This window comes from Cygnus olor, chromosome 9 (genome assembly GCF_009769625.2).
Source record: "Cygnus olor isolate bCygOlo1 chromosome 9, bCygOlo1.pri.v2, whole genome shotgun sequence".
Lineage (NCBI taxonomy): Eukaryota > Metazoa > Chordata > Aves > Anseriformes > Anatidae > Cygnus > Cygnus olor.
Genome location: NC_049177.1, coordinates 2,847,777 through 2,871,746, shown reverse-complemented (window position 1 = coordinate 2,871,746; position 23,970 = coordinate 2,847,777). Strand labels below are relative to the sequence as shown.

The 23,970-nt window shown below is 46.3% G+C and overlaps 1 protein-coding gene across 5 annotated transcripts in view; it reads right to left on the bottom strand.

The window, feature by feature from the left end:
* The window catches only part of PID1 (phosphotyrosine interaction domain containing 1), a 93,468-nt gene extending 69,498 nt beyond the window's left edge, over nucleotides 1-23,970 (bottom strand). Inside the window, exon 1 of one of the 5 annotated variants that reach the window (XM_040566592.1) lies at nucleotides 23,422-23,970. In XM_040566592.1, coding sequence (XP_040422526.1) covers nucleotides 23,422-23,460 — 39 coding nt within the window. In that variant the 5' untranslated portion in view covers nucleotides 23,461-23,970. Of the gene's footprint in view, nucleotides 1-4,330; nucleotides 4,420-5,027; nucleotides 5,043-9,430; nucleotides 10,428-13,920; nucleotides 14,074-23,421 lie in introns of those variants that run through there. The other 4 variants (XM_040566589.1, XM_040566593.1, XM_040566595.1 and 1 more) reach the window with 4 other exon arrangements.

Here is a 23,970-nt window from a genome sequence, read left to right as displayed (position 1 = left end):
CCCCCTCTTTTTATTATTTTGATTGACATGGTTTTTCCATTTCCAGCTGGGTTTAGCTCCAGTTTTGTGATAACATAACGGCAGTGCACTCACTTGTCCATACACAGAGCACGGCTAACTCGCAGTCTTCAGGCCTGAGTTGCTGGGTGACGGTCTGCAGCTCAGGAGAGCAAATTTACGAGATATAGTCATGGGTTTCGCTCTGTCTGTACCCAGCCTTCAAAACCATTTCAAACCTACTTTTGCCAAAAACCGACCAAGGTTATCTAGCCTAGCTTTTGGTATCACAGAGATGACCAACCTTAATGGTTCTTTAACCCCAGATCTCCTGAAGTTGTAACACATCTGTTATTACAGAAACAGTCAGGACTGAAAGAGTGGCAGAACTGCAAAGTGGCAGCAGAACGGGCAGTCTGCATGAAGCAAAGCCCCAGCCCCTCCGTTCAAAACCTGAGTGCACCTGAGGACATGTGTGTTTGCCACCTTCAATTTCCTATTTTCTGGAAAAAGCAATATTGCAAATCCCAACTTTCCTCTGCTGACTGGTGACAACACAAAAAGCCTGCACTGTGCGAAGCCACAGCCACACATCTCCTGGCAGTCCTGCCAGCTGTTCACTAACCCAGCTCAGAAACTGAAAGAAACGACACTTTAGCTTCACAAAGCAAACGGCAAAAGCAATACCTGTCTGCTCTGGCTGGGCTCACCTCACCTATTCATCTCCTTCAATATGCCAATGCTAAATTTTGCACCGATCTAGTTCTCAGAAAACAAACAAAGACACGAACCACCAAAAGCCAACCAGCCAAGCCACAAGCCTCAGGCCCCCGCTCCAGCAGCAAGGCTGTCCGTATTTTACCAGCGATTTCAGCGAGAAGCAGAGCCAAGCCTGAATCTTCCGATTACCCTTTGCAAAATCCCAGGATTGGTGCTACCAAAAGAAAAGAAAAGATCAAGCAGGTTGACTCAGACAGATTGTTATTTCTGTACCTCTGTTTATTAACTCTGGGTACATAAAAGAGAGGAAAGCTTAAGCAGCGCTAGAAAAACACATATTGATGTTAACCACAATGGCAAACTAGAAGTATGCACCGAACCTTTCCTTCGGCCAGGAAATACTTTCAAGCTGTTTCTTTTACAGCTAGTCACTGGGTAGGAAATGCTTTTTAGACAGAAAAATATTTTCTTTTCCAGAAGCCTCCATAAAATCCATGCACAGAGTACATTCGGATGAGAATTAGTTACTTGTTTACTGCAGTAGTTCAATATACAGCTAGACCCAAACATCGACTAAACAACTTATTTCCTCTGGTAAGTGAAGAGTGGCCCTGCTTAATGGTCAACACAAACAAAACAGTTTGATTTTAAGGAAAAGAAGAGGCCAAGCACTGGCAACACATCTGCTGACTGTAAAAAGCTGAACGGCAACATTAGAGTGTACAGGAGGATATCCCTCGTGTACCTTCCATTTTTTTCTACATGAAGATATTTCGGAATAAAATGTTACCAAATGCAATGAAATTGAGATGTTGTAATATATGAAAATAATGTCCTAAGCCCTGAGCTATTAATTCTGAAGTGCTGTGGGCTGTAGCTTATCACTATCATCTAGAAGCGAGGGATGGTTGTAACAGCCAATTTCATTTCTCCCCAGTGACTGAATCATGTGCTAGCTAAATCATTTATTAATGTCAAAGGCTGACATTTTTCAATTAAGATAATGAGATTCTGGAGGCTCTGGCCATCTGAACCCTGTTTGTGCACACTCGTTTGGCAATTAAAAAAAAAAAAAAGGAAGCAGCCTGATAAACTGATTTTACTTAAAGTGAGTACTAAATACTAACAATTTAGCATTAATCCTAACACGTATCTACAGCTACGTTCTGGGAATAAATATTTATCCTTGTAACCACAGAGTGTTAGGGGTTAACATGAGGTTAACGAGATATTAATCAAAACATGCACATTAGAAATTGGAACTGCCTGAAATCATCTCGCCCCCCACTGCAGCTCCTCTAGCGAGGACCAAGCCTTTGTCCATCCAGCAGACAGACAAACAGCATTTCAACATTGCATGAAAGTTAAGTAAAATCAAGTCATAGAAATAACATGGTATCAGACAAGCTGGTCCAGATGTTACCAAGATCTGTCCAGACTCCACGTGCTCAGCTTTATTTCATTTTGCTTACAATTAGTTTCAAAGATATGATGATGAGCTAAAAAAAAAAAAAAGTGTTCTCTCTTGAATTCCAGGTGTACAAAGCAGAACAGCATTAAACATTCGCTAGAGCAAACCCTGGGTCTGTACGTGGGATCAGGTAACACACCCTGGACCAGCCAGCATGGGCAGCACATCACAGCACGGCATTCGCAGTGCACACTTGCTGCCACGACAGTCAGCTCCCGCACACATCCATCAGGGTGGGCGAGAACCAATGGCACACAGTGAACCAGAGCTCTCAGCTTCCCCTTGCAGACACGAGCCCATCCCCAGAGTCTCCTCCAAAGCCCAAAGTTTTTCCAAGCCCAATTCCCCCCAGTGCCATGCACTGCCCGGGCAGCCCCTGCTCAGCTGGAGGCCTGCTGGACTTCAGCATCCCCGTACCCCACTCGCAGGAGGGATGAGGTGGGCCAAAGGCTGTGATACCAACGGTCTAGCATCGCCAGTCACCCAGGCAAAGCAAGCTGCCTTAAAGAGTCGCCAGAGCTGCTCCTCACCAGGGCACCACCACTGCGCAGCGTAAAGGCTCCAGCACGCAGCCGCACCTTGGCACTGCCAGCACTGGCACCGCAATGACCTCCTTTCAGCAGGAAAAACCGACGATGCTAAGGAGGTGACGATACGCTTAAAAGCCATTCCTCCACCCCCAGGGAAGGATAACAGACGGACAAGCTGTGCGGTGTCACTGCTCCCATTGCAGTCCCCCAGCGAGGTGCCTGCAGCCCCGCTCCCTCCCCAGTGCACCGATCCCACGGGTCAGATTCAAGCTGGCACTGAAAGGAAGCCCTTACCTGCTCCACTAGCTGGACAGCACTAATAAAAGAATTCATATCTATAACAACTATACTGCTGCCTGCTGATGCCTGCTAACTGGGGTGCTACAAAGATGCCAAGCTATTTTTTCTGGAAACTATTATGCAGCCATAACCACTCCACTGTCTATATCTCTGCAGCAGACTTGCAACGATTAACAATGATCAGCTTCGTTATTCTTCAAACTCCCAGCACCCCTTCTCTATCTGTATGGGAAGTCACGTATAACACTGTAAGGCCTCGGACATTTTTGAAAGCAGATGTTTCAGTCTGATTTTGTTCAGGTATATGTTGAGTTGTAAAACTCAGGAGGCCAGATTTAAAAACTTCCCAGAAAGCATTTTAAAATAAAAATTTAATTAATTAATTAAATTTTAAAAACTCCGGATAGATTTTGGAATAATAAGGAAGAATATGACATCACTTTCCTATTGTGCTACATATGGATTTGAGAATATGAAAATGTTGGAAATGATGTTTTCCCCAGGATAAGACAGACTGCTCTCTAATTTCAACTCTGTAAGGACAGCTGCTGGATAAGAAACATTTTTTGTTGCTCCTGATAAATGCTGAAAAAAACAAAAACTGGAGTAGGCATTTTAAACCCTTTGAAGAAACAAACGTTACATTTTCTTGAGAAAACATGAAAATAAGAAAAGGAATCAGAGACAGACTGCATTCACAAACGAGAAATACGCTTTTCAACCAAAATCTCAAAAACATCTGTTGAAGCCAGGCCACAGCCCACGGAAGGCTGAAGGCTACAGCAGGAGGTGGCCATGGGCACTGCAGGGCCCCAGGTTGGTGGCCAAGAGCCCGGGATGCTACCAGCCTACGCCTGGGGACCCAGCATGGCACCCACGGGCCCCCTACCCGCACTCCCCTTACCCTCACAAAGGGAAGAAGCCGTGTGACCACCAGGTTTATTAATGCTTCCATAAATATTTTGTAAAGTGCTTTTCTCCTCCACCCCAAAGCAAGCACGCTCCAGGCTTGCAGCGTGACACAGACGTTCCGGTTGGATACGTAACAGCCCCTTATCCAAACAGGGAGGGCTTGGTCTAGAATGACCTCAGTAACAACGCGTTCCAAAAAGAGTAACACAGAAATGTTCAGTCTGGCTCGCTCAGACATTAAATCTTTTCACAGTCACATATATCTGCTTAAAAATAAAGAAAAAAAAAATCAGGTAAAATTTGGACACTCCCAAATACACATGAGGTTTCTTCAGAGGAAAAGAAATCCAGAGCAGCTCCCCTGACATTAGCAATAGCACTTAGATTAATACCAACTTACCAAGATCAGAATTTGGACCAAAAGAGATCTGCATATAGATAGACAGGAGCAAAGTTTATCCCCATGTGAACAAAGTGACATCTATTTAGACATTAACAGTTTCTGAAATTCTCTAGCTTGATATAACATCAGTGATTTAAATGCCAAACCACATTCACTTCATTTATCTTGGAAAGCTTCACATACACGTAAGAAAACCCTCAAACCATAACACAGAAACTGAAGGTCAGACTGTTGCTTTCAGAGCCGGCATAGTAAACTGCAGAACAAACCAGTTACGGACATTTCCACGGTTAATGCTGCTCACTCACTGCACATGGATATTTTTCTAATGTCATGTAAGCAGCCACAAATAACTCCTGCTGTTGAGAAATAAAAATCCTAAATCGAAAAGACAACATAACAGCCCTCTGAAAATCATTTAACAATATTTATGTTTCTCGTAACCAATCAGAACCAAGTTATGCCAGTGCAAGGTTTCTGCAGACAGGGCTCTGGGCTGTGACAGCCCCCAGCCCCCTCTGGCCCCAGCTGCTGACAGCTCCCCACCAAGGGGACATCCGGCTGCCCCCACATCCAACAGCTCCTCATCTCTATAAGGCACTTCACATTAGTCCAAAGCCTCTCTTGTTGCTGTTTTGCTGACAAACATACCAAGATACGTTCACCTACCCACACCCCACTGCCCCACTCCAACCTGCTGCAGTCCTGTCCTGGGCTCAGAAAACCAGAGGGAGCTTGTCTGGCCACGGGGTGAAATCCCTCAGCTGCAGCGGTGGGATGGCTCTTTGCAGGAGAAGAGCTCTCTAACTCATTTCAGCTGTTGCTTGCAACTCACAATCTCTTCAGATACAACTCTCCTTAGTCGGATGAGCTCCACCGCTTGTGCCCAAAACTTGTCAGCATCTCAGTCGTAAGAAGGATGTAGGAGAGTGACTTCAGGGAAGAAAAAATTAAACAGTGACTAACTAAAACTTCAGTGAATACTGTCCTGAAGTGCCAGGGCTTTTCCTCACCCTTGATTATGAAAGTAAGTTGTCTCAGTCCAAGGCTTGCTCGGTCCCACAGAAAGGCTGACCTTCACCTCCCCAGACCCTGCAGTGAGCCCAGTATTTCTGATGGGGTTGTCTCCTGTACCAGGCTGCCCAGTCACCACTGGACAGCTACCAGGAAATGACCCGAACTCTGTCCTTGGCAGCTCAATGGCCCCTTTCAGCCAAACTGTTGAGAAGACCACTGTGAAATTTTTTAGAATATCCTTCCTTCTGATTCTAACCCAAACAACAGAGCCCAGCTGTGAAAACTGATGCCTGCACAGATCCACACTGCACAGCCTCCTCCTGAAAAGCACTGGGACAAAATTCAAGCCTCTACAATTTTTGTTGATTCAAAGTTATAGTCAAGCATGGAATATTCCTGTGGACTATAAACAAAAAACAAAACACTGAGGAAAAATAAAACACTTCACATTGAAATTGATTTACTATCATTCAACAGTGCTGGAACTGGCAACACGAAAAGCAACACGGACACTGTAGAGTATGCAAGCCTGGAAAGCATCACAGAAACAGCTCGCTTTACACTCCACGTGTACATCCAAGTGCTTCTATGTCAGGGCTCACCTCTGTCTTAAAATATCTACGTATGAGAAATGTATCAAATTGCTTTGTACCCCACAGTAATACTGCCTGTGTCCCCTCACACACAACCCCATGAAAACTTCACTCAGCCCACGAGACATTTTGAAAGCCCTAATTGCCAAGCACCACACCACCAAAATCTGTTCTCCAGGCCTTGCTTTGACTCCTCCCTGACAGTCTTCTGAAAGATGAAAGAAATTCTCTGCCGCCTTCTGCCGACACACTGCGTGGGGAGGCAGGGAGGAGGCTTGTGCCAGGCCTCGACCCCCAGGCAGCTCAGGGAGCTACAGGCAGGGCTTCCAAAAAGAACTTTTCTGGTCAAAAACTGGGGAGGAAAAAAAGAATAAATTCCAGATGGAAAAGCTAAAAATGGGAAAAAGATTCTATTTTAAAAAGTCTCAAATCGGGGGGAAAAAAAAGAAGATTAAAACTCTGTTTTTGAAACCTTATGTTTTTGCTGTTTGTCTTGGTGTGCTCCAGCTCCACACCAGAGCCACAAGAACCAGCACACCCAGACACAGCCCTCCTGGTGGCAGTCTTGTTTCCAGAAGGCAACACTGGAAAATTGAGAAAAATGTCTCTTAACATAACACTAGAAACCAAATTCAGCATATTAATTTGGACTGGTCATGTTTGATAAATAACAACAGAAATTTTGTTTTTCTGTTTTAATCAGAGAGACTAGAGGGAGTGACTTTTCCCCCAAGGAACAATACCGTTTTCAGGTCAGTATCATCATCAGCTCAGAAAGCGAGCATTAATCCTGACAGTAGGAAAGCTCATCTCCAGCTACAGGAAAGCCACCAAGCAAGTAAGATGTGCTATGCAGAGCCTCCTCCTGCAGCCACACAGAGAGGAAAGGTTGCATCTGCCCACACCTTTTGTCTCTCAGCACCACAGCCCACTCTCAGGAAGAAGTTCCACAGTGTGGAGAAATGTTTGTTTTAAATGAGACCATACATGCTTTCTGGATCCCGTGTAACAGCCCAGTAGGTGGGATTGCTGCCCTGCCCTGAAACCCAGTCGGGCCCATGAAGGCTGGTACAGACCCCAGTGGAGCTTGGGCTAGCTCCCGTTGCAAGATCTTCAGGGCAGATACTCCCCCGGTGGGACCAGACTTCTGAACACCACTTCTTTACAGGCGCTGAATGAGTGGTCATGTTTTCAGAAGAGCTCAGTCCACCAGGTAAAAAGCTCTCTGGAAAAGCCTGGCCCCAAATGGAGGCTCTGAATATTTGGAAACTTACTCCAGGGTCATTCTGAACGCTTGACACGAAACGTATGGAATATCCATCTCTGAAACCCAGAGGGAGCCTGGAGCGGGAAGAAAGAAGCGGCCACAAATCTGAGCTCCAGGACATTTAATTAACTTTCTATCTGTTCACAGTGTTCCTGGCAATTCCCATCAAATATATCTGGAGAAAATATTTTCACATGAGGAGATGTTTGAAAACCATCTGGAATGGCACAGATCCAATGCCATGAAGGGGCACAGCACAAGATTGCTGGTGACTTCGGTGCCACAGCTCTGAGATACCTGTGCTCACAGCTCAGCTCAGTCATTAGGAAGCCCATCAGGGATCTGGGTCACACATAGGGCTGTTAAGGCTGCCTGGAAGCAGGGTCAGCCATTAACCAGCAAGAGTGGAGTGGGACAGCCAAAGAAGGCCTGGGGCCTGCCCCAGACTTCAACCCCTCGCTTGAGGCCCTTGGCATGGGGGTGAGGGAGGCCTGTGAGAGAACAAAGGCGGCAAACAGTGAGAATGGCAAAATTTTTAAGTTTCTGAATTTGCACTGGAACTATTACCAACAATAACTGGTTCATCAGAAAAGCAGCTACCATTTAAACACAGCCAGTGAAAACAGGCATGGAGGTTCTTCAAAACAACCAACACTTCAGAAGCCACTGCTGAACTGCTAAGATAGGGGTCACTGTAACGAAATCAACTTTATCATTCTGAGTCCGTACAATTTTGTTGAAGTGCTATCATTAAAATAAAGAGATATCAAGTATCAGAACACAACTTTTTTTAAAAAAATTAATCCCCCAAAGACTTTATGCATCAAGATTCGTATTTGCTACTCCACGTTTTCAGTATTTCAGCAAGAAAAACAAATCATGAAAGGTCACATTAAGTCTTTTCACAGACACTTTACAATCACCCACATTTAAAATCTTTGCTCAAAGATTTTTATGCACTTAATCAAGAAGAGCCCGGTAGACTAACACTGCTGTCACCTGCAACTTTCCAGCTATTATTTGAAGCGCAAGTTCAATTATTATACATGAAAGCATTGTGGAAAAAGAAAGCAAGTATTAAACATTGCTTGAAGGGACTTTTCAGCTCCACATCCACAAGCGCCCAGGCCAGGCTCTCATCCTGCTTGCACAGCACACCGGATGGCAGGCAGAACCACCACCACACCAACCAGGCACAAAGCCCCTGCAGCCAGAGGCTCCGCCGCCCAGCTGAAGGCCTGCCTGCTGCACACACAACCACCCATGGAAGGTGATGGCAATGCTGCTATGGACTGTCCTACTGGCTGCCACTGGGGAACAGAAAGAAAAAAAAAAGCAGGCAGTCAAAATCCTGAACTATTTAGACTGAATGCCTTGGGCTGACTGCCTTTCCTCAAGGAAATCATTGATTTTTTTTTAATTATTTATTTTTATTTGTCTTGGTCATCAAACAGGCTGTCAGCTTTATAAACTGAAACTGGTAGTACACTATTAAACGAACCCTTAAGATCATTTCCCAGAGGACTTTCCACAAAACAGTCACTGATTTTGATTTTCTTTTGGTCATAGAATGCTTCCCAAAATTAGCATTTTTCCAGAGCCATTCATTTTCTACAAAGAATAAATAATGTAGAAAAAAGGCACTGCCCAGGCTAAGTGGTGCCAGATGAGCTTGCTGCAATTCACTGAGCTTTGTTTGAAAGATCTCTGACTGCTGCAAAGTCATAGTAGCAAACTGGCATAAAAACTTTGATGCCTTGAAAAATATCCTGTAGCTATATAATGCCAAAACACTGTGCTGTGAGACTTCCCGGACGTTTGCATCCACATGATATAAGCTTAAATTTAAAATACTTTTCACTTTTTCCTTCTGACATAATATTTAATAAAACCAGAGTTCAGTAGTAGTATCGCTCCCGCTATACATGTCTTGCAGCAGTTTCTGTCTAGACAGCTCTTTGTATGCTTTACACTTGCAATCTGTTTGTGTTGGTTTTAAGGAGGAGTTATTCCATATGCTGTTAAAAATTTGAAAAACACTGTTTCAACTGACTGTATAGCGCATTTTCAGTAGACGTGCATCGGAACACTACAGATATAATACCAAGATGAGAAGTTGATTTGAAAGCACCGACAGCACCTAAAACCACATTACATCTAACAGATACAAACGTTGCCGTAAAACCAGTGGCAGAGACACGCATGCCACAACCCAATTACCTTGAAGCCATCACACATGCCGCTTTGCTCAAAGCTGGCTTTTCTTCAGGGAACGGTTTCCGTATTCCTGACACAGGAAAGGTGTTTGATGTTTACCCTAGGTGGTAGAGGATATTTTCTGAATACTGGAAAGCGCTGTGCAGCATACTGCACGGGTGTGGGGACCCTGGCTGCCTTCCAGTAGCGTGGGGCAGAAATCAAGGGACTGATTAGCCAGAGGCAACCACTTGCCCAAGAAAAGCATCCAAAAGGCAGAGATGCAACGTGGGATGATGGCAGCAGGCACCACCACTTCTCAAAGCCCACCAGTGGTACCACGCACAGGACAGAAGCAAGAGCTACTTCCACAATGAGAGCTCGGCGCAGCTCCACACAGGGACGTTCGAGGTTATAGCACCGCCGCATCCCCCACTCCTGAAGGAAATGTATTTGGACACGGCGATCCTCTGCCCACACGTGCTAGGAGAAGCAGCAGGGAGACTTATAAACAGGGCTTACGGACAGCCTGAACTCGGAAACTATGCACCCTCAGGGATTTATTATCTAGAAACAATGTCTGGCATCAAGCTTCCAGGAAAATTTAGGTTTCAAAGCAAATACCAGTCATCTCACAGACAAGCAAATGGAACTGCACTAAGACCTTGGTTGTTTTCAAAAACCACTTCAGAGCCCTCATGGGAGCAACACTGTGGCCAGCAGCTCTGAAATCCCAGCTGCAACCCTCCCGTCCCGAACCAGACACAGAGGGTACATTTGGAATTAGTTTTAAACACGGACTTCAGAAGAGTTTTGGCTTTATTTCAACCAGTGCCATCACAGCAAACATCAAGCCAAAAATCAGGCAGCACTGCCTGCGACTACCGACAAACTCTGCCACAAATGGTGCGATCAAACCCATGCACAAAGGGCAGAGGGCGCCCGCAGCTGGAGCCCAGTGATCGCAACCGGTGGACCAGCTCTTATATATGCGCTGCACCTCCCGGTGAGGACTCCAACAGAGGCAGGGCACACACAAGTCCTCTGCTTTCACCAGCATTTAGTTGAACACAAACAAGAAGTGCTGCCGCAGAAATTACAGCAGAAAAAGTTTTCAAAAGAGACACAAAGATCATCCCTTTTACACTGAGCATGGAAAATGCTAATGCCTGTATTACCTGTAAAATCACAACCTTCTTACGTACCACACCAGAGCGGCTGATCCCTATGGTATACTCGGGCAGTGCCCTGGCCCTGCAGTGTCCCACATAAGTAACAGTCCCACGGACTTTAGAGAAAATGCACGTGGCCGAGATATTGCTATAGGTAAAAGAATGGCAGAAGGGGAAGGAACAAAGAAGAAAAAGTGGTATTGTATTTTCAAGGAAATTCCAGAAACCTTGATATTTACGTTTCTCTTGCTTATTCTTCTAATCCATTTAATTCCATTGGGAACTACACTGGGAGTCTGCTGGGATTTTTGTACACGCACAGCCAAAGCCAAAAACTTCAGCACAAACTGTGAAACTTGACAGGACTGAGCACATTCAGAACAACAGCAGGTTTTACGTGAACAGCCACAGACCAGGAACATGCAGCCCTGTTGCTCACCGGGTGGGACTGAGAAAGAGAGACCCACAAGCAATAGACAACCACTGCACCCTTCCCAGAAGGAGGCAGGTGTCTGCACACTGCCATGAGCATGCCCTTCTCAGTTAACCACACGCAGCTGTCCTCAGCAAGGAGTGCAGGGCTGACCCAGGACAGCAGGCAGCCACTTCCAAAGTCGGCTCACAGTCTCTTACTAAACCAGGCCAAAAGAAATATGCAGAAAGATGAAAATATTTTCACTGCTGTTTTACTTAGCACAGAGCTACAGCACGGACTAATAACAGACCTGCACTTTGGCACAGCTGGAAACTGACGCAAGATGCATCTGAGTCACAATGACACCACATACAAGTGAAAGCCCAGCTCCATGCTCTCTGCACCCATACATCAGCTTGAAGGAGAGCCTACAAAAGACAGAGCTGCAACCTGCCATATACATCCCCCAAACACTGCTGCATCTTGGCATGACTGGCACATAACTGCACAACATGTGAACAGAGACCACAAGATATCATCAACTCTACCCAGTGCCCCAGTAGCCAAAGTCTCCCCTGCTGCAGCCCAAACCCCACGCCCAGCACCCTCCCACCCATGCCATGGGGAAGCACCAGGGACGAGCTGGGGCCCCCCTCACAGTACCCTGGTGGCACCGAGATTTGTTTCACAGCAGCTGGGTGGCAGGAGACAGGGAGCCTGGGGACAAGGGGAAGGACACGGGACACCTGAAACTGGATTATGATGTTGACATGGAAAGAAGGGAAAAAAACACATATGTATTGCTTTGCACAAGCTCCCCCTAGGAGGGCCAGGCAGCGCTGCCAGCAGCTCTGGCCAGGCTGGTGATGCACAACGTGTGGTGGTTCTTGGAGACAAACACAGAGATCAGGCTACTTAAAAATGACCAAGTCTCAAATTTTTTTTAAAAAAAAGTTGGGAATATTAGCTAATCTATTGCCAACGCAACTCTGGCTTGTGTGTATACAGCTTAGAATCCAACTTTTAATTAGGTGATTGCCTCCCAGTGACTCAGAGCAGCCTTCCTCCTTGGTGGTGCTCACTGCATTCATTTTGCCCATTGTTTACTATGTTTTTATTTAACCTCATGTGAACGCAGAACTATTAATGGCTTCTTGGGGCTTTTTCAAAGCTTTCCCCTTCTCATTCCAGTAACTAGCACAAGTCAAAACGTCATTTAATTCTGGAGGTTTGGATCCCTCCGGCTTGTTTTTGACAGCACCTACAGCTCTTAATACGCTTCCCCAGCAACTCCCGGTAGCAAGAACCACAGTTACAGACTCAGCATCTTGGGAGACTCAGGATGCCTGGAGGCTCCAGCTAGAGGCAACCAACAGTAAGTTGCACAAGATCAGTGGCCACTGCTGAGCAGTTCGGGGCTCCTAGCTGCCTCCCAAGAGCACAGCCTCCCCTGCACCTCAATCTCACTGCAACAGGCAAGCGAGGTGCGTGTCCCCCCTTCAGGCAGCCCAGGTTCCCTGCAGCACGTGGTCTTCCCCATGCGCTCCTCAGGGAGAGACGCCTGCATGGGCGCAGGATGCGATAACTTCATCCCTGCGAGCTATAGCGGACTGCAGCGGAACGCACGCGCCTAAGGAAGCTGAATAAGGTTACACTCACAACTTTCTTCTACATAACATAAGCACTTGATTCTAATTAGCCTTTCATGCTCTCCTAGGCAGCATCACCTGCTTGTTACATTAGTATCTTAGCTTTAAACCGAAATCCAAGAACAGGACACATCCATATGATCCAGACCTGCACACCACTGCTAACCTCAGCCTTCCCCTTCTCCTCTCCTCCCTCTGCTGCTCTTTGTGCCCCAAGTGCTGGGTGCAGCCTCGCCTCGGGTCCTTCCCCCACAGCATCCCGGGGCCACATGCCCAGCCAGGGGCACGGTCCAACCGGAGTGCAGGTGGGACAGGTGCCCCAGCCTCAGCACCGGGCCCAGGATCACCACGACACAGGTGATCTCACTGCTTGCCTTTGGTACCCGCAGGTTTCTGGCTCACACAGGGGAAACAAACAAATAATAATGTGTTTACATAATAATATTACATAAGGTTCGTAATATTTACATCGTAAGAATTTACACAATAATATTTGTCCTGGAACCCACAAACTATTGTTCCAATCAACTACAAACCAAGCTCCTCGTCCTAGAGAAAAGTATGCCTTTTTGAGAAAAATAACTATTCCTGTTCCTGGCTGGGGGGATTCATGCTCAAAGATCTGCTCAGTGTGGCTTTAGTATCAACTCAAGCCAAACCTCTGAATTTTCTGCTTGATGGTATCAAAGCAAACTCTCAATTTCAGTCGCAAAAGCCATAAAAACCTTTCATTGGCACCCAGCTAAGTAAGACCGCTGGTTCTTGCTTAAAATGCCCGCTTCTCTCTCAGCAGACACTTGCTCTGGAAACTAACGAAGTAGACACAGTGGAACTACAAAGTGAGTTGGATTTCTTCTCGCCGTCTGCCTGTCTCAAATTTCACCCTGAGTTTATTTACATGCAAATCTGCATAAAAGCATACGTTAAAAAAAAAAAAAAACGCAGAGAACCGGGGCCAGCACCCCGGCCGAGCGGGGCCGGAGCTCCCCGATCCTTTGGGACCCGCACATCTGGGGGCGACACCCGGCCCCCGGGGACCCCGCTCCCCCAGGACCCCGCTCCAGCCGCGGGGCTGCGCGGACCCAGCGGGGCAGCAGCGCCGAGGCTGCGCTCCCCGTGCCCCAACCCCTCGGAGCCCGCACCGGGGGGCAGCGGGCACCGGGAGCGGGGCAGCCCCGCCGCGCCCCCCGTTCCCAGCCTCTCCGGGCCGGGGGAGAAGTTGCAGCCAAGTGTCCCGTTGCCGCGGGCGGGGGATGCTCCGCCGGCCCCGCCGCCTACCTGCAGGCGCTCCGTGGCCGGCTGCCACATGGTGCCGCGGCGGCGGGAGGCGCTGCCGAGCGCGCTGGGGTCTCCGCGGGCGCGCAAAGCTCCGCTCGGCTCCGCGCCCCGCTCCCCTCCGCTCCGCGCCCCGCTCCGCCCACGGCCCGCCCCCGGGCGGAGCAGCACCAGCAGCAGCAGCAGCAGGAGCAGGAGCAGCAGGAGCAGCAGCACGCTGCAAGGGGTGGTCCCCGGTGGGTGCACCGGGAGCGGGCCCGGGCCCGGGCCCGGGCATCGCGCCCGGCCCCGGGCATCGCGCCCGGCCCCGGCCCCGGCCCCGGCCCCGGCCGTCGCGCCAGCGCCGTGTCGTTTCTTGGCTGCCGGTGTGTTACATGACAAAGCGGTGTTCCCAAACGCAACTGTGCACGTTCCCAAAAAGCCAGGGTTTCCACCGCGTTCGCCTGTGGGAAGCAGCCCCGTGACCGCGTCGTCGCAGGATCGAGGCGAGGCTGCGTGTGGTGGGAGCGAGGCCTCCAGACCTCGAAATTGCTTCTGGAAACACGCCACCGGCATGGCCCTTAGCAGGGACGGGCTAGTGAAAGCCATTCAAGGCTTGTGCCTTGGCTAACTGATGAAGCAGAGGGGCTTGGCCCATCCCCTCCCCAGGAGGGGAACAACTCACCCCACTGGGTGCTGCCCTCCTCACCCACAAGCTGACAGGGTGGCACCGTGTGGCCCCGTCACCCTCTCATTTCTTCCAACTGACGCCAGGGAGGCATTTCCTAAAAGCCCCGCTCTTTCCCAAGTAAACTTTGATGCTGCCCTTCTCCTAACAGTGAATTTACCTGCCGGCACTGCCTGTAGTGGCTGGGAGCACATACAAACCCAGGCTTCTGTCAGCAGCACCTCACGAAGCGGGTTTGGGATCCACAGTTAGCAGGAAGGGGCCAACTGTATGGCAGGAGGCTTCTTCGTTCTTCATTGACATGACTTTTATACAAACCAAAACCACTGAGGGAAACCATTTCATTTCATTTTCATTTCATTTTCTGTGAAATGGGTGGCATGCTATTGCAACAGAAAAGCAGAAACACTCACTTCATTTCCAAAAGTATGGGAAAGTGGAGAAAATGCCCGCTGTATGCTTCAGCCTGTGTTATACGAGAGGAAGGCAGGAATACGCTTGTGGGTAGAGTGGAGCAGCTTGGCTGCAGGTTTCTGAAATCAGGCTGGCTGGTTTCTGACATCAAAGCACCGTGCAAGCTCCCGGAGCCTCCCCAGGCGCTGTCCCTCGCAGTAGCAGTGAGGCAGCCGCAGAGCTGCCCAGTGCAGGGGCGTGCAGCCTCCAGCAGCACTCGGCTGTCATACGGGTTCCTGCTGTCCCAGGAGATTCAGCCCCTTGGGACATGCTCCTCCTGTCCCCAGCACGAGCGCAGTGTCCCCTCCTGTTCTGAGGCTCCCCGCGACGCCTCTGCAGGAAACTCATTTTTCGGCTGGACTGGTGAGGGACCAGACAGGGCCGAGTTCAGGAAATGATCAATCAAGCTTGGGTGATTTCATGTCACAGTCTCACCAAGATGAAGTCATTTTTACCTAGACCTTCTAATATTTTAATCCGAGCACTGTTTTTTATTGGGTATCTGAGCTGTTCTGCATTAGGGAAGTTCCGTCCCCAGCCAGTCAGAAATCTTTTGCTTTTGCTTAAATAAATAGTGTGAATTAATATTTCCAGGATGTGCCATTTTCCAGAATGTGCTTGTAAGAAGATACAGATATTTTTTCTATTAATTTTCCTTCCTCTGTGCCAAATTCTGGGATTTTTCTTCTTGTAATGAGTTAATATGAAGATAATTCTTTCCAAAGACTGCAGTGTGTTACCCAGGTTAGGCCCACGTCTCTCAGTGGTCACGAGGCAGAAATACTGAAGCCAGGGGTGCTCTCCCATTTTGATGGAATAAGCCAATTTCAGTTTTATTCACAAAGCAAATTTGAAGCTTCTCCAGTGACTCCGGGTATTTTCTCTCTCAATGGCTCTTTGTCTTCCCTTTGGGGCCATCTCATACACTAATATAAGGTGTATATAGCAACGTGGCTCCTCTGCTTTCAAAAACAAAACCAAACTTTTTTTTTTTCTGAAGACATTGCCTTTTTAATTACCTAAAATTGTCTGATTGCCAATCCCAATGTATAATTGGACTTAACAAGCTCCATTAGCATTAGGGGCACTACAGTTTCACACTGAAACATATCACTAGAAGAGTCATCCTGTTACTTAAATGCTGCTTCCCCAAATATTGTGCAGACTTTGCAACTCCAGTTTCCAAGATCCTCATTTTGATTGTGCAAGATTATCAAGTGTACACATGAGTCATTAAACCCATCTTTTTTTTTTCTTCAGAATTCAGTTTACCTTGTTTTTGCTGTTGCAGAGTTTGCCTAATTGATGACTTTAATGTCCCATAAAGAGCTGTAATTAACAACATCCTTCCAAAATCTAAATTTACTCTTAAACTTGTTGTCAACTCACTCCAAGCCAACATAGCATCCTTGCACAGATGAAGTACATCAAGTACATTGTATGAATGATATCTTTCTGAAAAAATGTTTTGTGCCTAAGCAACCCAAAATACAGTATCCAAGTAATTGAAACTTTTGTGTTTTGTGTTTGTTTGTGGTTTTTTTTTTGACAGCTTTATCATACTTTAACATTCAAATTAACAATAAATGTATTTTTAAGTAGAACTTCATCTTTCACAGAAGGCAAAGCTAGATAGGATGGAATTATCTCTGCTTTTTGTCTAAATGATACAAAGAGGACAGAGTGAAGAACCAAGTCAGAGATTTCCAGTTCCAGTGGCACCACGTGTACTCGGAGGCTCAGCATGGCAGAGCAGCGGTGCTGGTGCTGCTCATGGAGGATATGGCCAGGCTGGGCCTCCAGCGCCGTGTCTGGCCATGGGACGCAGGCAAGCTGCCAACATCAGCAGCCTGTGTTCTGAGGGGACTCATTCACCTGCTGGCTTCAGTAGCTCCTGAGAGGCAACTTAAATTACAGCAACTTCTAAATGGCAGATACCCGTCCTTTAATAGGTACAGCCGCATCTATAGATCCGGCTCTGTATTCCCTACCCAGGAGATATGGGATGGCTGCTGTTAAAGTCACAGCAATTGAACAGCAAGAATATTTCTTTCAAATACTGACAAAATGCAGACCACGTATCTCCAAAGGTCCTTGGTTGCCTTTCAGCATTGTGCTTTGGTAAATTGAAAGAAAAAATTATTTACATACTTGCTTGCTGTATAATCCCACCCGTGCAGCACCATCTATTTAGGTAGTTGTCTTTATTCTGATTACTTAGGTGCTTTGGGATGACTGCAGGTGCAGCAGTGCAGCTCCACCAGTGGTAGTTCAGCTGAGGCCACTTCTGCTCACAGTGCATCTGGCTCATTATCCTCTTCACAAATATTTTAAAATGGCACTGGGAGATCCTATAAACCTGAAGCAACACGGTGTTAATGATTTGTGAAATTGGGGCAGCGATAAGTATCCCAGAGAAGGGAGATAATTCAGATTTGGATACGGCATATTCTCCAGCCCCTCTGTGCCAGGCTTGCCGGGTGCAATCCAGTCCTGATTTCCAACGTGCCTGAGAAGCGCTTGCTGGGGTTACCATGGTAACCAGGTGCTTTTTGTCAGCCATGCTGGTGCCAAAAACGTTCATGTCCCCAATGGTCTCTTCAGCTGGAACTGTCCCACTGCCTTCCTGGAGCACCAAACAGCTTCTCCTCCTCTCCCCACAACAACTTGGAAGATGACTTCAAAGGTGTCTGGGGTTATAAATCAATAGAAGTCAATAAATGCGTGCCGTGCACAATTAGGGACCTACTTGGCCATGTTTTGTGATAGCTGTCTTTTCTTCTCACCTCTTGGCCTCATCTTTGTCACCTCATCTGGTGTCACCTCATCTTTGTGTTGGACTGTGCCAGCCCTGCTGACACCAGCGCCACAAACAAGGCACCAAAACCAAGGCAGGCCAACAACTGCAGACAGCAGTTTACCACAAATGGCTTGCGTGGCTTTAAAAGGCCAAATCCCTAGATCTTGGCAATGGTGGAGCAGCAGGGGAAGGGCGAGAGCCTGGCAGGAGCTCGGGTAGCTGCCTCCTAGCTCCGCGTACCACGGCCTAGCACCAGCTGTCAGGAAGCACCGGGGAGCCCAGGCCTCCCAAATCTGGGCCACCCAGAAAAGGCAGGGCAGCAGCAGAGAGTGATTTGGGCAGGCTCTGGTCTACAGCGGTGGTGACAGGAAAGGCTGAGCCACAGGGCATGGGACCATGGGCAAGGAGCCCAGAGGGATCCGCACAGAGGAGAGGGGACAGCAAGGATGGGAAAGGGGAAAAGCAGAGGCCCAGAGCCTGATGGAGCCAAAGCACAGAGCATTTTGGGGATAGTGACCACATGGTGGGGTGACACAGGAAGGACAAGGCAGAAGGGACAGAAGTCCTCATCTCCAGGGAACACTCCCACCACAGCACCAGTGACACAGCTGTTCACCAGACACTGCCATGCGGGGACAAAGAGATTTCCAGAGTGTCTCTAGCAGCCAATTTTGCCTTAACATACACAAAGAATATCAAGTTCAGTTTGTAATGTAATCTTGTAAGCAGCAGAAAATAACACAAAATTTGGGGTTTGACACATGCCAGACACTTCTGTCTTCACTCTCTTCTAGGACCAGAAGAATTTGAAACAAAACCTTTAAAGACCCCATCAGCTCTGTGCACCTAGATTTTACTGGTTTTATTTGTGAATTACTTCTGATGATTATTAAATACTTATTTGTCTATGTTATACTCCCTCCAGAAATACATTCAGAGATTACAATCGCCCCACATCACTTTTACACGAAGCTAAGTCCATGACTTGCTTACAGCTCCTGTCCATGACTCTTCTGTGAGTTGCACAGATGAGACACCATGAACTTAATGTGAAATACTTCTGATTTTTAGCAACGTAAACAAGAGAAGAATCATGTGCATATAGAGAAGCTGTTTTTAGGGAAAGCACTAGAGACAGTGAAATTACAAAATGAATGAATGAAGAGTCATAGGTGATAAATATCCCCTCAGAATAAGAGCATTTACTAAGGAAAGAGACTTTTGACCGTCTGTGGTTAAAATTGTTTGCAGTACATCACCGCAGCAAGAAAACGGTTTGCAATGTCATTTAGATTTCACAATTGCCAACCACTTCCTTCTCAGTCCATGACCTGGGCACTGCACAGATTATTGGGAAGATTTCAAACACGTGCTGCTGGGCTGATGTGAACTGATTCACTGACAAATACCTATGGAGGTAGTAAATATAGATTTACAAAGCATTCAGAGAAGCCGAAGAACCACCTCTGGTGGATGGTAATTTAATGGGGCTTCAGTCCCTTCTAAGTTTTTGGGAACCAGAGTGGAGGAGTCAATGCTGAAAGTATAAGGCTGATGCCATCAACATTTCACACAAGATTTTACCAAGTTTTGCAACTCAAAAATGAACTCTACAAATATGTAAACTTTTCCAACCCTAGAAGAGGCAAAAATATGTAACAGAAAATTAACGAATCTCAAAAGTCCTTCATTTAGCTCCTGCTTAAATTTCAACATGAGCAGTCCCTAGCACAGCAGTGCAGCTGGGCTTGTGTTTTGCCTCAGCGCCATCTGGGAACTTGGTTCAAGCTAAAAGCAAGAGATCAGTTAAGCAGACTGGTGTGGGGTGGCCAGAGGGGCTGGGTGGCTCCATCCCACAAACTGCCATCGGCATGCAGTCAGGGCAGTTATTGCACAGGTAACATATCTACTTGTAACATAATTTGTTTATGCATTATGAGATGGGATTTGTATTTTCCCTCAAAAATGTATTAAACAGTGTCTTTTTAAAGAGATTTAGGAGTTATGTGCCTCTTTGGTGTGTAACAAATACATCCCCATGCTGAGGGAAGGGATTTGCCAACTATTGCTGCAGAATGTTACACAGAAAATTGCACTCATAAATCACCCCTGACACTGAGGTTTGAAGAACAGGGATGTAAATCAGAGGCAATATACAGATGAAAAAGAGAGAGACAATGAATTCTCAGAAATCTCAGTTGCTTTTGAATGAAGAGTGCATTTAACTGTTAATTTGAAGTCAGATATTTCTCTGTCTGCAATTTCTGCCCTTCTTAAGAGGTACTGCCAGATGGAAAAAGAGAAATAAAAAAAAAAAAAACATACTGTTTATGCAAAATCAGGGCTTCTTGAAAAACAACTGAAAAAACATGGGTAGTGCCAGCCCTACTGCCAGGGTATGGTAGTTGTTTTGTTGGGAGATTTTTATTTTTTTTTTCTGCAGACAGGAGTCCCCTAAAGTGGAGCAAAATTAGAAAATATTAACCAGTTTGTACAGAAATTTTGTAGTGTGTTCCATGAAACTTTAAAATGTCATTAAAGCATCACCATATTTACCATTCAATAGCCTATTCCAAGTGAACTCTTTCAAAATTCAGCAGTGTATATCACCAAGTAAATCACAACTGTGAGACATTTTGATTTAAACGTAACATGTCTGTCATTACTGCTAACTTACTACCCTATTTTAAATATCACGTGTATTAAAACAGAGTAAACTCTTCAAAGTTTATGAGGAATTAAGGGATCTCCCTGGAATTGTAAGATGATCTGTCTGTGGAAATGAAATGGGTGAAAGAGGAAAACTGATAAACTCCACACTTAAGTCAGTGCTCTAAAAATCTTCTCCAGGCTTTGTCATTACCACACATGGAATAACACAGGGTAAGGGGAAAGGGAGAAGCAGCTTGTTGAGTACTGGGGATTAAAAAAAGCTGGTCATTGGCTTCGATATGTAGAACAATAACAATTTCAAATTCATGGCAGAATAACATAATAGGCACATGTGAAAGCAGATCCTTTCTTAAATACATGAGGTTTTTGCCAGTTTTGTTTTGACAGACCTGGTCTATCACGAGCAATACAAAGGGAAAACAACCAAAATACATGTTCAAATTAAAATAATAGGAGGAATTGGCATTACATACAGATCATAAATAAAGCATTATGGATAGCACATCTTCGGTACAAAATCCTTGGAAGAAATTATTCTGCATCATGACAGTTATTGCCTGGTTGCCTTCTTCACATGATAGATGCAACATAGCGAGTCAAACAACTACAGGCTGCTCTGTAGAATATCAATGCCATATAACAGGATCTACAAACACCGAGTTTTCAGCAAGTTAACACTGATTTGAGATCCCTGAGATCCCAGGTGTTGCACTGTCCTCATGTGCCCCCAATTTTCATTCCATGCAGCCATCCAAGAGCACCAAGGCTCTGTCCTCCCCTGGGCCACGCAGGAAAGTCCCCTCACCAAGTGAAAGACCCCACACACTTCCATAGCAGAAAGTTGCATTTCCCAGTGCACGTAACTTCTGAATGACTTTTGGAGGCGACCTGCTACTCTTCCTACTGCAAATCTCACTCTCCGGGTGAGAGGCTTGCAAAGCACAGGCGTAGTAATGAAACCATGGAGAAGTTTCCAGACTCATTAGAAAGATCTCCTCTAGGAGCAAGAGTAGCAGCCCAAAATTGCACCTTCAAACTAAATATACAGAGTGGACTGAGACTCATGTCAAAACCAGTCCTCCGATGTGTCACAGGAAGCAATCAGGCCTATGACAGGCAGGAAAAATCAGCATTTGCAGACAATAAGCTGTACGTGCCTGTCAACAGTATGCTGAAGCGTGGGCAGGCAGCCAGCAGGCAGCCAGAGCAGCCAGCTCAAGTAATGAGCAGAATCGTTCTGGTTTCTCTCTGCTGGCCCGCCTGCCTCACTCCTCCTCAGATGGGGACAGGAAGGCCAAGCCAGTGCCAGCCACCACATCCCCAGGGACACCTGTGGCAGCGAGTCAGTCTAGGCCGAGCAGCTCGGGAAGGAAACTCACACAAAACCCAGTGGGACAGAGCACCTGCCAAGCACCTGCCAGCCCCCTGCCTCCACAGTCACCCAGCGCCTCCTCCCACCTGGTTAGCCAAGTCACACCGGGGACACCACAGTTTCGTAGGTTGACTTTAAAGGCCTATTTCGACAGTGGGTAAATGGCCAAATTACCCAAGAGAAGAAAACAAAGACTCCCTCCATGCTGGTTAGAAAATAATTTCCAAAGCAGCAGCTGTGTGGCCCTAAGCAGGATGCTCTTGTGGTGCCTCACAGCCCTGCGGTGCAGAGGCAGAAGAGGCTGTGGAAATTGCCTGTCACTCCTGTGCAGGGATGCAATTAAAAGGTCTGTCATCAACCCTACAATCTGGTTTTGATTTAGCTACATTAGTCTTATCCCTCAAAAGGATAACACCGACTCGCTAGAATAAGGCTATCAGTGGATAAAACTGAGGGCCACCTTCCCACCCCTGCTCCTTGGGGATTGCAAGGGATAAAGCTTACCCCCCGTACACCTAGACATGAGCAGCAAGGTCAGTACTCTCTTCTGACCTGCAAGCAGCTTTGCTGCAATGTACCAGAGGGGAGATTTGGTACAGGCTCTCCTCCTTTTACAGCCCCTGCAGCAGTGCCAGAGTATTCCGATCAAATGCAGACACAGCTTTACACTTTCCTACAGCCATTCTTACACCAAGGAAGAAAGCAGGTATAGGTGGATATTTAGATTTGTGTCTAGTTTGAGTCATGTTTTATATTAAAAAATGGAAAGTGATTCTGAACTGGAACCTATCATATGTGCTCTTTACCCCAACACAGTGTAAGAAATAAGCTAATGTTAGGACACTGAATAACCTGTATCCATGAGCCATTTTTTTCACAAGGAGAAGCCAAAGCCAAACTTCTGGAAGGTGGCTGGGGTAAATGAAGCTTTATCGTATATGAAATTGGCCTCATGGCCCTGATATTCATTACCTAAATATTTTCTTGAAACTAGTAGTGGTCACATTTTCACATGAAAGATGTATGAGCTGAGATTCTACATCTTGGTTTCATAGGCTTGAGGGCATAAGATATAATTTCCAGAAAGATATTGCAAGCGAGTATACTATTATATTTCAATTCTTTCAATACAAGAATGGACACTAAGCCATCATATGGGACAACTATTTTTAAACAGCCTTCATGATGGTATTTTAACAAATTGCAGATTGCCCAAAGGCAGATACACTAAGCAAAGACCATAAAAGAGTTGGCAGTAAAGGTCTGTCATAAATATTGCTTCCACATTCAACAGGGCATTGATCATATTTTTTCAACCTGGCTGAGATATTTTTTGTTAGATTTTACACAGATTCATAAATTTCACAGGTACTAAACCAAAATATAAGTGGTTAGATAAAGGGGAAGTTTGGCGAAACTTTGTTTTAGAATCATAGACACACAAAAAGACTTTCATGAAAAGATCTCAGAACATTTCAGAGACATGCATAGAAGGCAAATTTAATTACATGCAATTTGAATTTAGAATAAATTACTAACCTGTGAATTTAAGGGCTGTGCTAATAGTTGTAGATTCATGGTAAGAACCCAGGAATCTCCTGTGGTCTCCACCCGCTACAGCTCCAGAGCAATGCTCACAAGGCCACTTCTGCATCTGCAAGAGCTTTCACTCAAACCATGGAAGTGTTCCAAGCCACCAGCCTGAGGAGCGAAGCTATGCTGCTTCTTTTCCTGTGGATACATTCACAGGTCAAAGCCATAAGGTCTGTCTGTTAACAGAACCATCTTGTGCTGATATTTTGGCATAAATGTATCCTATCTCTGTTGTAGACACTTATCTTTCCAAGCAACCTTGACTTTGTGTTTTTAAGTCAAACACTGCAAAAGGGCAGAAATGCAACTATGCCAAAATGCTGAGTGTTTGAAACAAGGAACAATAGAAAGCCATGGCTTGACAACAAAATGGGGCATTCACAAAGGCTACAGCCCACTATCTCCATTAATGTTTCATTTAGGTGTTAAACTGTACAGCCCTGGTCAAGCAGTGTCACTCTGAGATACTACCTGCCTGATGCAGTGCTCAAGAAT